General features: G+C 44.4%; 1 protein-coding gene across 5 annotated transcripts in view; it reads left to right on the top strand.

Annotated features, from left to right (window-relative positions):
• The window catches only part of NTRK2 (neurotrophic receptor tyrosine kinase 2), a 385135-nt gene that overhangs the window by 285129 nt on the left and 85414 nt on the right, over positions 1-14592 (top strand). For all 5 annotated transcript variants that reach the window (XM_073806010.1, XM_073806011.1, XM_033857885.2 and 2 more), the window contains one exon: positions 4031-4161. In XM_073806010.1, the coding sequence (XP_073662111.1) occupies positions 4031-4161 (131 nt within the window). The remainder of the gene's footprint in view (positions 1-4030; positions 4162-14592) is intronic.

Genomic DNA, 14592 nt, shown 5'->3' with positions numbered 1-14592 from the left:
GTTAGCTTATTTATCATGGAATCTTTAGACTCACTTCACTGAGGATATTTTGTGTACAATGAACCCAGGGTTCCTAGGACCCTTTAAGGCAGTGTTATTCAAAGTGCTTGTCCACAGTGAGACTGTCTAGAATAGGAACCAGTGCATTGCTTCCTTCATTAAGAAAGTCTTGGGACTTCCCTAGTGGTCCAGTGGTTAGGACTCCACACTTCCACTGCAGGGGAGCACAGGTTTGATCCCTGGTCAAGGAACTAAGATCCTGCAGGCCACATGGTGAGCCCTACCCCCCTGCCAAAAAAAAAATAATAAAATAAATTTTAAAAAAGGAAGTCTTGCTCCCAGAAAAAGTCAGCTAAATGCCATGCAAACAGCCAAACCAGACTTCCCAATGCCTCGCCTCTCAGCCACACTATTGAAAGACACAAGACAAATGGCAGCCGAGTGTTTGTACAGCTTGGGCAAGCTCCTTCAGCCCTCTGTGCCTCGGGCCCTGAGAATGATGGCATCGGGAGGATGGAGAGGGAAAGCTTGAGTGGGTGAGCTCAAGTGGGTGAGCTCAGTGGGTGAGAGGAGTAGCCAGGATGTCAGAGTGAGGGGGCAGACATGGTCAGGCTGACGGTTCCGTAAGATAGATGCTTTCAGCTGGCTGGGGCTCTAGCAGGAGTGGGGTGGGTAATGGTCAGACATCAGGCACACAGGCCTTGAAGAACCTGGGGGTGAGGAGTGGGGATGGCTTTCATCTGAGAGGGCTGCAGGGGGAAGGCATGAGTTTCCTCAGACATAGCCAAGGTTTTATTTGAGTCGAGGAGGTGAAGGGAAGTTTATGGAGAGATTGAGGATACAGGGAGCTTGTGGATGACAGGGGAGCGAGCCCAGAGGGACCGATGGAAGGGGTTGTGAGGAAGGTGAAGACGTGAGCATTGGCTCAGCCTTGGGCACTTATGAGCAATTTGGGGGTTTGAGGCTGGATAAAGAGGGAGGCCCTGAGAGGGTACCAGGGACTTCCCTTGATTGAGGGAAGCAGACAATGAGGCAGGTTGGGATAAGCCCTGATGCTCTCCTGGAATGGGAAGAAATTCTTAGCTCAAGGATGTGATAGCTCCAGACTAGTTGTTCTCCCTACTCCTGATATCTTGGAGAACTGGGCTGCCTTATTGCCTACATACTCAATAGGGTTATTGTCAGTTAACTGAAATAATATAACTAAACAGTATTTGTCTGTTGTTTTTATTATCATTCGGCACATTTTTCAACAAATGTTTGGATAGCACCAGCTGTGAGACCCTGGCAGGAATGCAAATACAAACACAAAATTGTTACCTGTGCCCTTTGGTGGCTTCCAGTCTTAGAAAAGAGAAATTCATTCTGTTTAGAGGGAGTACATTTGCAAAAGGCCAGCATTCTTGTAATCTATTATATCTCAAACATAGCAAAACAAATTAATGCAAAATAGCCCATTTCTTAAAGAAAAGATGCATTTACTGCCTTCAAGGTCAACATGGGAAAACTGGTCTCATCAATTTTAGCTTTGAAGATGACCAAGTTGTGGCTTTATCCATAGCTTTATGAACTTATTTGCCACCAACTTTTTTTTACTGCTTGGAATGAAAGAAAGAAAGAAAGAGAGAAGGAGGGAGGAAGGAAGGAAAGGAAAGGGAGAAAGAAACAAAGAAAAGAAAGAAAGAGAGAGAGAAAGAAAGGAGGGAGGGAGGAAGGAATGGAAAGAGGGAGAGAGAGAGAGAGAGGGAGGGAGGAAGGAAGGAAAGAAAGGAGGGAGGGAGGGAGGAAAAGTATAAATCAAATGCAAAAAAAAGAAGAGTTAAATACTTGCCTTGATCTGGTTGGAGTGTAAAGTAAATCAAGTGGCAATTTAATTCCCAATGAACATGTGACAACCATGGAGTTAAATATTAGATTTAAATAGGGCAGCTAATTCTCTGCAAGAATTACATTCGTCTCTTCATATGGGCACTCTCCCTAATGAACACATTTCTCCCTCTTAAATTCAATCATTGCTACTGGAGCATGAGAAATTAATATACATTCTTAGATTCATTAATAATGTTGCTCATAAAAGACCTTTTGGTTTTTCTCACCCTGAGTTCCCAGAGGCCCATGGAAGCAGCCGTAGCTCCAAACCACATGAATTATAAGGGGAAAAAATCCTATTAAAACAGAACCTTAATCACCAGTTGCATTTTATATCGAGCTGTATCTAAAAAGAAACTGTATAACATATCCATCAACATAGAATGGATAAATAAATGGTGTTACAGTCCTTCCACAGAATATTATAAAGTAGTAAAAGCAAAAGAGTTACTACTACACACACAATGTAATTCAATCTCAAGGACATTGTTGAGTGACAGGTGTAAGACATGGAAGGATGCTTGTAGTACGATTCCATTTATATAAGTTCAACACAGGCAAAGCCCAACACTCTCTGGTTTAGGACACGTCATTGATAGCAAACCAATAAGGCAAAGGATTAACACAAAATACAGGATAGTGGTTACCCCTGGGAGGTGAGTAGGAAGTGGGTACAATCAAGAAAGAACACAGTGGTGCTTTAAAAGTACTAGTGATATTCTGTTTCTTACAATGGAATGGTGGGTTCCTGGGTATTCACTTTATTATTATTAAAACTACGGAGATATGCCTTGTATTTCCTTTTGAACTTTTGAGAGTTTGAACTGGCTTTTGAAGAGTGAACTAAGCAGAGAGGAAGCGGGAAGACTATTTTTACTTTTTAGTCTATTATATATTTCTATTTCTCTTGTTATACTTAACACAATTTACAATTGGAAAGGAACTTCGTGGTGTCAAAGAAAAATCACGGACTCTGGATTCAGGCAGACCTAAGTTCAAATGCTAACTCCTCCATTCCCATGCTGTGCATCGTTGAATTTCTCACAGACTTAGTTTCTCCAAGTATAAAATGTAGGAAGGAATGCTTCCCAGTGTGGTGAGAGTCAAATGAGAGAATATTGTCGGCTGCACATTCCAAGCTCTAGAGGGAGTCACAGTCCTTTTAAACTCTGCCATTCAGGGATGAGTTGTCCAGAAAAGCATGGTGCCATTGACCTGGTGGAAACCCTGGTCTAAGGGATCCAACACTTGATGTGCTGGGTGAAGAGGCCCAAGCTCACACTGCAGCTCCGTCCTCTGTACAGTCTCTTTTTGGGCTTCTCCACTGGCTCTGTCCTGAGAATCACTCACTCCCCTCCCACCTTGCACTACTGGGCTCTAAAGGACCCCGGACCACCTCCTGCCTCTTTCCCCAGTAAGGCGCATGGATGAGTGACATGGGCCAGCTCTGCTCTGAACGAGAGGGAGGAATATTCTCCCTTCCCCAGATACTTCTATTCTTGTCTCCTCTTAGCTTTGGAGAGCCAAGACTGGGACACAATCTTAGAAAGGAGCTAAGGAAGCCAGCCTTTTCTAGACATTTCTGGTCTAAACAAAAGGAGTCACTACGGCTCAACCATGGAGCCTACCTCAGCAGGAGGTGAAAAGTGAGGTGAGGACACAGCCTCAATCAGCAATGCACAGATCTTGCATTTTCCCTTTGTATCCTCTGAGCCTCTCTCCCCCAGGAGTCTGAGGGGGCTTAACAAAGACTTAAGGCTTCCTGGCTAGCTCTCTGCCTTTCCCACCAGACACATAACTGACAAATACATGCAAAACATCTGGCTCGTGAGAGGCCTGCCATTAATATCCATTCCCTTCTCATTTCTCCCCTTTCCTAGTCTGTAAAGCTCATTAATGACATTCTGCAGCCAACGGCTCGGTGGTTCCTTTAGTTCTATCAGAAACAATAATTCCACTCCGGAGAGCAGGCCAACGCCGCCACCTTCCAACCCTTTGGGGTGGACCTTGCGGCTGGACACGGAGCTTCCCGTCTGGTTATCCTTGTGCGGAGGAGAGAACCGGGGGCCTGCAAGCTCAGGGTGCAGCCACTGACTCCCCATCCTCTGCCTGCAGCTCCACATGCCTCTATTCCAATGTCCATTCTGTCTTTGTTTTACAGTTGTTCAGCACATCAAGCGACATAACATTGTTCTGAAAAGGGAGCTAGGCGAAGGAGCCTTTGGAAAAGTTTTCCTAGCTGAATGCTATAACCTCTGTCCTGAGCAGGACAAGATCTTGGTGGCAGTGAAGGTAAGCGAACACCCCAGAACGTCTCATTATCCGTGGTCACACCCAGGTGTGGAGGTGATGCTTTATTTTATGTTATTGTAGTGGCCAATTCAGGAGCAAATTACATCTGCTATGGTGGATGTGTTCAAATTCCTTTAGAGGAATGGACAGTGGGAAGGATATTTGGGGCACAACCAACTGTCAGAGGTTCTGCTCAGGGACAGCCTTCCAGTCTACAGGCTGTGAATGGCTCTGAGCTACTCTTCCCGGTCAATGTGAACTAAATTCTGGATAGAGGTCAGTGAGGTCAAACAGAATCCAACCGGCTGAGTCTTGGAGACTCCACTGTCTCCTCAGGTTGCTTGGTGCTCGTCCAAGCTCAGTGGGAGTTTGTCTCCTGTTCGAAGGTTCTGGAAAGGAGACTGTGGCCTTCACTTCCCCTCTCAGCCTCAGTTCTGCTGAGAACTTCCGTTATACTTACTTTGTCCCTCCCAAATGTCTCCAAGGCCCTAGGCATGATTCCATCTGGGATGGGTGACATCTCTGGTAGATCCCACCTCCCTAGGAGACACAAGATTTTACACAGAAGTCTGAAAGTCCTTCATCATAGCCATGTCTTCGTAAACTCAAAACAGGAGACCTGTTCTTCGATAAGATAAACATTATTGAAAGGGCTGAAATTTCCACTGAGCTCTCTAAACCACAAGAATCAACGTAAATAGCACAAAAGACTTCAGCATATCATTTACACATGGCATTGTCAAAATTACAAACGGAACAACTCACCCAAGTATAATATATATAAAACACTTAAAAGAGGCATATGTTTATAAAGCGAATTAAATGCCGAATGCATACGGATGTGGCTAATGTAATAAAATGTAACTTCTTGGCCTCACATGATAGAGTTTGGGTTTTTATTTGTTTGTTTGTTTGGCCAAACACAGAATATTTGTACAAATGACATTTATTTACTCATTATAACCAGGACAGCTTTGTAAAAATGAGACATGTATTCCATTACTGTTGTACTTAGCCTTAAAATACTTTAATATATGTGTAATGGGTAACAGAGGAGAGAAATTAAATGATTCTTGAACTTCCCCAGCCTGCAGACTAAACACAGTTTCTGTTAAAGTTCATCCAGATGAAACACTGTGTATTTGCTTTCCTTGTCATCAAAAGTAACTAAGCCGACTGGCACGGATACTCTTAGACTCTCAGCAAAGGCTCCTAAAAAGCTGCACTCTGGGGCGAATAAAGGACAGACCTTTCTAGGGATGAGCAATGTAATATCAATCAAATAAACATCATCTCTAAGATAGGTAAATGGAGGAGGGGAGTGAGACAGAGGAGACAAGAGGGGAAGGGAGATGCCAGAGAGATGCGAGGTTAAGTGCGGTGAGTGGTGTAAAGTGAGAATCCTGAGGGGACGCTGAGGATGCTTAATTCCTGCTGCTGCAATTGCTTCCTCTTTTCTTTCATTTACTCAAAAAGTTTGTTATTTTTTAAAGCACAAAATGTTCAGAACATTTGGCAGTGCTATATCTGCAGTCTTTGCTTTCTTCTGCTGCTATCTTTTTTCCCCCCTTTGGAAAAATGGGACCGAAAGGTGCCTCTGTTTTTGTACATTCATAGCCTGATGCAAGGTTAGAGCTGGAAGACGCTTAGGGAACATATAAGCCTAGTCTAGCATGTGTCATAGGCAGGGAGACTGAAGGCCCTGGGGCCATGTTTCCCACTGATATCTGGAGGCCATCCAGGGAGCTAAGTCAGGCCTTCAGAAATTCACTTCATGGGGTCACAAGGTGAAATCTTTGAACGTGAGGAAATCCTGGGAGATTAGGGAAACCTAGAGGACAGTGTAGGAATAGCTGAAAGACCTCAGCCTGATAAAGAGATAGACTCACAGAATTTCTCAGTGGGTATTGCCTTTCATTTCCGTATCACTCCTAATTCTGCTCCTGCTTTGGCGTACTTCTTGCGGTGTCCTTAAGGAGACTAACTCCATGGCGCCCTCAACTCAGACATTACATTTCCTTCCAAACTAGTGCTAAAACAGGATTTCAGGGCTTGGGCTCGTCATGATGAAGGATCAGCCAGCATCAGCAGTGTGTAGCCAGCTGTTCTGTCCACAGCATGCTTCCCATCACTACTGCCGGTGAGGCTTCTTTCTGGTTTAAATCCCAGTCATAGCCCTAATCCCACCCCTGACTCCGACCCAGGCCCTAGTCCCCATAAACCTCCTGGCTTTGCCAAATAAATGTTTATAAATTAACGACCCGCGATGAGCGTTTGCTCTTTAATCAACACTGCTGAAAAACAAAACAAAAACAAAACCAGGGCTTCGCTGGTGGCGCAGTGGTTGAGAGTCCGCCTGCCGATGCAGGGGACGCGGGTTCGTGCCCCGGTCTGGGAAGATCCCACATGCCGCGGAGCGGCTGGGCCCGTGAGCCATGGCCACTGAGCCTGCACGTCTGGAGCCTGTGCTCCGCAACGGGAGAGGCCGCAACAGTGAGAGGCCCGCGTGCCGCAGCAGTGAGAGGCCCGCGTACCGCAAAACAAAAAAACCAAAAAAAAGCAAATTTGTCCCCTTATCTCAAGTAGAGAGAGCAAAATATCTACAGCTTAAAAATTCATTTCAACTTCAAGGTCACACAGCTAAGAAATCTCATCTCGATGACCTTGAATGTGAACTTTTGTTGAAATCGGAGGCTTTGCTTACATTGGCCAGAATGATTTCAAGCTTCAGAGAGGAGGCCCATTTTAACTTTCTGGGATCCAGAGGCTACAGCCACGGAAGAAACAAGTCTGATTTTTCATGGGCTCCGGGATGAATTGGGTCAGAAAAACACATGAACCTTTCATAGAGCTGCCTCTCACCAGCCTGATCTGCTCATTTTTAAGCGTGTGGGCCAATTGAAAGTGTGTTCAAAGACTATCTAATAAGCCTGGGAGGAAAATGTCTGTGGTTCCGTCCTGACCACAATAAAGGGATTTTTTTAAAGGAAGGAGACAAACTGAACGTGGCCTCCAGGGCCTGCATAGCCCTTCACCTCTGAGGAATGGCTGCCAGGGCTGCTTCTCCTCCATTGGAGGCACCCAGGGATGTTTGACGGTCTTCCTGCCTGTTGCCTAGCAACCCCTGCAGCATTGATTATGCATGCTAAGAAATAGCAGCTATTGTCCTTTTTCCTTCTCTAGAAGGAACTGACGGGTTTGAAATCCGAGGTTTTGCTTTCAGACTGACAGATGTCAGGTTCCTGTACATTCTGGCATCGCCTGCCCCGAATGACTTAAGGTTTGAGGGACCCACAGATGCCAGTTTAAGGTGGGAGCGATCCTAAGGCATGCGCAAGCCCCTCAAGGGCGCGTGGGAGGCTGCGCACGCCTCTCCCATTAGAGTAGCTGCTTGTTTGGATCCAGCCGGATTGCCCTTTTCTTGATTTTTTGGATGACCTTTGTTTTGTAGTGAAATGGATTTATCCCTTTCCACTGAATGACAACCGAAGAACCCACAGAGAGGATGAGAAGCAGAGAAACCGGTCTTTGATCAAAATGAGTTCCTTTACCTTTAAGTAACTCAATTGCCAAGGAAACACTGCATCACCATTTCCCTGCATTAGCTGTGGATGCGTTAACTAATTTTGGCTCCATCCAACCTGCATTTCAATAGCTACAATTCCTACAGCCTTTCCTTGTGCTGTGAATGTGCGCTAATTTTCATTTTTTAAATACAGCCAGAAGTGGGCTTTGTAGGATTCATGGCCTCTCTTCCCCCTCTCCACTAACTCAGGTGTACTTCTAGAAACAGAAAAATGGTGAACACAAGAGAGGGCTTAGGAATCATATCTATAATCCAAGTCCCATGTTTTATAAATGGCAAATCCAAGACCCAGAGAAGTTGAGTGGCTTCCTCAAGGTGTAAGTTAAAGCGAGTCAGAGATTCTGCACAGGAAGACTTGGCGAGATGCGAAATGGTGACATCTGAGTTCAGCAGGCACTTTCTTTAGCACCTAATGAAGGCTTTTTGTTTTTCACGTTTCTGAATATTTGCTTGTCAGCAACAGAGGAAATGATGCAAGCGTTCTGGCAGAGTTGACTGATACACCCCGTGGCACGTTACCATGGGCCAGCCCAAAGTAGCATCCAACACGCCGTGGCCACGCCCGTGCCTGGAGGGCCCCAGCGCAGCCTCGGGGCCACACAGCTCCCACTCACCCATCAGCTCTCAGCTAGAGTTGCTCCCTCAAGGAGACTTCCCCTTGCTGCTCCCCCGTTGAGGTCAGAACTCCCAGTTCCACGTATTAAGGCATCTGTACTTGTCCTTTACAGCATATGTCAAGGTTGTTAATTATACATGTATTCCTGGGTATATTTAATCAATGACATGAGTGTCTATCTTCTCCATTAGAGTGGCATATTCTTGAGGGTAGGAACCATGCCTTTTAGCACATTGCCTAATATGTAGTAGCAGGCAATAAATGCTTGTTGAATGGATGGATGGATGGATGGGCTATTGAAATAATAGCCTTTTGAAAAAGTAAATAATTGGCAGTTGGCATTTCTAGGTAAGAAATAATTTCATGAGATTATATATATATATGATATAATCTAATGAGAAATCATTTTAGAAATGATCGAATCACTGTGCAGATATATAGAGCTATTATTGAAATTCTTTAGCTTAACTGATACATTTTGCCAACGAGGTCCAGGGAAGATAAATGACCTATCCAAAATTACATGGCTTGAATGAGATCACTTCATGTCAGACCTAGGACTAAAACTCCGACCTCCTCACCAGCCCCGTGCCCACTGTGCACCACGTTTTCACTCCTGAATTCTACACATGCCCTAATAAACCAAACTGAGGAAATTCAACGTAATACCACTTATCAAGTAATACAAAGGAGTGTGTAGTTGTGCTTACTTGTGTGTAATGACGAGAGAGATTTTCATGTTTTCCTGGGTAGCAATGTAATTCAAGGCAATAGGTGGAAATAAGGAAAATGATTCTGGATGAGTGCTTGGCCTCAGGAGGATACAAGCAAAATACCTTAATCAGCTTTGATAATAAGAGCAGTATAAGATTCATTGAAAACCCAGCTCCAGCTGGTTTAAGTAGAAAAGGGAATGTATTTGCCCAAGCTCCTGGAAGACCTTGCTGCTGGTGCTCTAGCTTCAGGCACTGAAAGAGCTAGGGCATCAGCAATTCTCTCTCTCTCTCTCTCCATCTCCTGGCTCTGCTTTCTTCTCTGCTGACTGTATTCTCTGGCAGGCTCTCCCCACACTATGCTAAAGACTCGTCAGCAGTGGCTCTGGGCTTAGATGCGGCCATCCTAGCAACCCAAAAGAGAGCTCTTCTTTCCCAACAATTATGCAGAAGTCGAAGGGCCAACTCGTATTGGCTTGTCTTGAGTTGTTTCACCAGGCCCTCCAGCCAAGGGAATAGAATGTTCTGGTTATCTAGGCCTGGGTCACATGCATATCCTTGCAAATAGAAGATGAGGTCAGCTCTAACCACACACATGGACCAAATGTAAGGAGGCATTGGTTCTCTGAAACAATATTAGAGATGCTAAACAAAAAGACAGGGGAAAGAGACCTGACAGGACAAACTGAAAGATGAATGACTCAACTAGGACCTGCAGGACCACTGGGCCTCACTGTGAATGAAGCAGCTGGGATCCAGAAGCCCACCAGGATCTGAGCTGGCCCTTAGGACGGGCCCTTTGTTATCCTCGCAGGAGGCACCAGGGCTCTCCTCCAGGCCTCCCTGCTGGTGTGGCGCAGCTGTCTCTCCCCTCCGCTGTTCCCTAGCATTGGGCTGCTGCCTCCTGCCCGCTGCTGCTCCCACGGTCTCTATTACTCACCTTCAGATTCCTTAAGAAGGAAATGCCATGTGACCAGTTACTCCGGTCAGTATTCCTGCCAGGCAGCTGCCTGAGGTCCAAGCATCCAAGGTGGGCATGTGACACAGGCGAGGCCACCTATGGGCCAGAAGCAACTAGAGCCAGTTGTCTCAGAATACGTGTAAGGGCAGTAGAAGAGCTCGAAAAAGACAGCTTATCCTTCAGTTCTGGAACAGGGAAACAATTTGTAAATGAGAAAGAGCGTCAAGAGTTCATCCATTCAAGTGCTTTCCCCAGGCAAGTTTATTTTTAAGGCAGATGGCTGTTTTCTTTCTCCTCTCCTCCCTCCCTTCCTTCCCTCCTCCCTTCCTTCCTTCCCCCCTCCCTCCCTTCCTTCCCGCCTCCCTTCCTTCCTCCCTCCCTCCCTCCCTTCCTTCCTTCCTCCCTCCCTCTCTTCCTTCCCCCCTTCCTTCCTCCCTCCCTCCCTCCCTCCCTTCCTTCCTCCCTCCCTCCCTCGCTCCCTCCCTCCCTCCTTCCTTCCTTCCTTCCTTCCTTCCTCCCTCCCTTCCTTCCTCCCTCCCTTCCTTCCTTCCTTCCTCCCTTCCTTCCCCCTCCCTCCCTCCCTTCCTTCCTTTCCTTCCTTCTTTTTATTTTCTACTGATAGTTGTCACATCAGTCCTCACATCTTGATTAACTGTGAAGCCTCTCAACCATTCCTTCCTCCTCCCGTGTCCCCCTCCATTTCTCCATTTAAATTGGTGTGTGAAATCCCTGTTCCCACAAAATAGAAATTGATGATGACAAGGTTAGTGTATTTAAGGGAACATTGGTCAGTGTTGCCCTAAAAAAATTGATTGTATTCCTTAACAGAATATAATGTTGCAGAAAGTACTATCAATTCCATCTTTACAAGTTTCTGGGAACAGAAATGGTAGAACTTTTAACAGTGGCTTGTTAAAAGGCTTAATCATCTTTATGGTCCGGGCATTGCTTAATAGATTTCTATGTCCTTTAGTGGAAGTTCATTCTTCCCTGGTGCATGTATGAGTGCATGTGCTTGTGTGTGTGTGTGTGTGTGTGTGTGTGTGTGTGTGTGTGTGTGTGTACGTACACACCCACATGTGCTGTAGGATGGTCAGTAACATTTTCCGTGTCAGAATCCCTCTTGTACTTGTCATGGCGGGCCCCCATTATTAAGTTTCTCCATCAATGTCCCTTTCCCAGTAACTTCAACTTTTAACCTTTGATGGGAGATCTGTTTTTTGTCTTGTTAATTTGTCCTGTTAACCCTTTTTTTCTGGCTTTTCTCCAATTTATCCACATCTTTTCAGAAATGCTGAAAACAAGCAGTGCGTTTCACTCTAATGAGGTCTCATCTGATACAAAACATAGCTGGAGTATTCATTTCACTCCTCTGTATCTCTAGAACATGTACATTGTGATAGATGGGCTGCTTTTTAATTGACTTTAACGTGACAGCAGAACTCGTAATCGAGTCATGGTCTATTGTGACCTACCAGCTCCTTTCTCTCTAGTGGAATTGTCTCAGTCAATTGTATGCTAGCATATTTAAAGCCTGTAAATATCTTGCAGTTGTCCATGTCGGAGGTCAACTTCTGATTCACTCTTTTGAGTCCATATTTCTCTAATATGACAGTTGCTATGAATTAGTTTCCCATCTTTCAAAGATTTAGCATTTGTACTATGCAACTTGATGTCATATACACGCACAAGCCATCCATTTTATCCCCCAAATTATTGCAAGTATTTTAAAGTATATGAATTAGAAATTAACCTCATGTTTCCCATTGGATGGTTGGCTTGTTAGATTTGGAACCATGAGAGCACCATTGTGAAAATAAACATGGCAGCGGTCAGCACCCTGGCTATGAATCTTGTATTTGATAAGAGTCCTTGCAAAGGCCAGTTACATATGATTGGCTGGCCTTTGCCGTCAATCATATGTAACTGCACAGTTACACAGAGTGTTGGTTTCTAGTACAGCGAGCACTATCTGAGTGTGTGTGTGATCCTTACTGTTTTTACACAGTCATCTAATTAGCTTTTACATTTGTAGGAATGTTGGGGAGACAGCTACTACACTCTTCCTAGTTTCTAAGATTTTGTTTCTATCAAGCTCTTTCTATCTCTGAATTTATTACAATATACTCCTCAAAAGTTCACTTTTGTAAGCATTGGTGAGAAGCTTCCTCCACTTTTCTTTAGAGAAGACCCTGTAAGTTAGAAGAATCACATAGCCTCGTGACTGTGGCTTACCCTAAGTACTTGAATAATCATTGCCTCTAAGGACCTCATAGGGAGGGTGTCTGCCTTAACTCTATTTCAGTTTAGCATTGTTTTCCAACATTCCCAAGAAGTAGGTTGACCCATTAACAGCTTACTAAGGTGACTTTTATAGAACAGGTCTGTCCAATAGAAGTATAACGTGGACCACAAAAGCAAGCCACATTTCTGTTTTAAAATTTCCTAGTCTACCTGTTAAAAAGTAAAAAGAAACAGATGAAACTCACTGTATTGATGTGTTTTATTTAATTCAACCTATCTAAAATACCATCACTTCAATACACTATTAATCTAAAAATATTAATGAGGTATTTCATGCACACCAAGTTTTCAGAATCTGAAATCTGTATTTTACACACATCTCAATTTGGACCGTATTTCAGATGATCACTAACCACACATGGCTATTGGCTACCATATTGGACAGTGCAGGTCTAGAAGATATCAGAAGAGTAAACAGTCTCCGTTAGCAACAGATCTTGACCCAGAAGAGCTTAGGCATGTGGACAAACATTCTAATGCATCTTGGTTGCCTCGTGGGAGGGTTTACTCATTTCTGTCTCTGCTTTAAGCCCAGTGGTGTGCATTGGGCATTGTGAGGTTTTGCTATAATAATCTCTTCTTTTTTTTCTCTTTCACCTTAACTCTGTGGCTATGCTCTCTAAAAAGTATAGGAGAAGAATATGACATCAGTATTTTAAAAAGGACACAGTCTTCGTGTTACCTTGTGCCTCCAAAACCGCCTATACTTTGAAATGCACAATCATTTGTCATGACTCACAACATCCAATCACACCAATGGTTTCAAATAAGTGATCTTGCCTCCCCTACCAGCTTCCCATTAGCCTTAATATTCTGCAGAAGCATTTCAGACGAATGTTCAGCTTCCTTTTGTTTTTATTTTCTTACTTCTATTTTACTTTCACTAGTTTCTCAGTTCTGTGCTTGACTTTATGTCATGCTAATCCGCTCTTCCAACTCTGACTCAGTGTGTACTCCAGACAGCAGCTCGCTGCAGCTCAGGATAAGACCTCTCCCTTGAGAATGTCTTCAGACAGGATGGCATCTTTAGAGTGTCATCTTTAGGAAATTCACCAGGAATAAGAAGAAATGAAGCTACAAAGCAGACACTAGGAATAAGAAAATAGCAATGCTCAGTGATGGGGCAAATATGCCTGTCAAAATGAAACTTCAGTGGAGGGAGTTGTCAGTGAGGGAAGCTGCTGCCTCATGTCCATTGCCAAGGGACACAATCAGCCATGGTGCTAAAACAGAGATGAATTCTATAAATAGGGTTGATAGCAGGATTTTTCCAGCTTCTGATTGCTGTCTGGCTATGGTTCCACCCTTAGAAAAATTCTGTCCTTCGAGTGCCAAATTCAGAAGATGATTTTGCCCAACTCGTTACCGCCATATTTTCTGAATCTCTTAAAATAGAATTGGATTATAATTTAGAAAAAGAACTTGACATGTAAAAATGGATGGGCACATAGGATGAGGCCAGGTTTGTGAAATGCATTTGTCCCATGAATAGTGAAATCTCCTCTCTTAAATTCAAAAATGTTACTGAAGCACAGTTTTTAGCATTGCACTAAGAGCGGAGTCTCTTCCCGTAGGATTTTGCTTTGAGGAAATGGAAATATGAAATGCTTGTTAAGTCTTTCAGTTTGGTGCCTCCCCAGTGAAAATCCTATCTTCTTTCCCACTCTACCCCACTGTCTGACATCCCCCCACCTCTTTCTCTAACACGCACACACACACACACACACACACACAGACACACACAAAATTTAGCATTCTTGAATCAACACTACATAGCTGAAACTTGAGAAGAAAATTTACATGCAGAATTTGTCCATGCTTTGTGAAAATGACCTGAAAGTTTCATTTGCCTTCTCCAGCACACTGTGAAAGATGGACCAAGGCCATAGAAATAAGCTATCTCAGCGACTCAGAGAAGCCCCTGCATAAAAGACTGGATCTCTGAGAAAACTCTGCAGGCTTCAAGGGATTTCAGGAGGGAACCAGTGGCAGACTCAGGGGCACTTCCATGCCCTGGGCTGGCCCCCTGCCTTATCCATGCACCTTCTGGCCTTCTTGGATCCTAGCGTGAGCAAATTGAATGCAACTAGGTTGGAGTTTCAAATTCAAATCTCCCAAATCTCTGCCTGTACCAGGGAGCCTGGGAGGCATCTCAACTTAGTCTATCTCGTCCAATCCTCCCAGGGACCCTGTGAAGTAGATGATATTGTTACCCTCACCCTACAGAAGAGAAAACCAGGGTTCAGAGAGG

Source organism: Tursiops truncatus, chromosome 6 (genome assembly GCF_011762595.2).
Source record: "Tursiops truncatus isolate mTurTru1 chromosome 6, mTurTru1.mat.Y, whole genome shotgun sequence".
Lineage (NCBI taxonomy): Eukaryota > Metazoa > Chordata > Mammalia > Artiodactyla > Delphinidae > Tursiops > Tursiops truncatus.
Note: the sequence above shows the minus strand (reverse complement) of the source record. Positions and strands in the feature narration are given on the sequence as shown.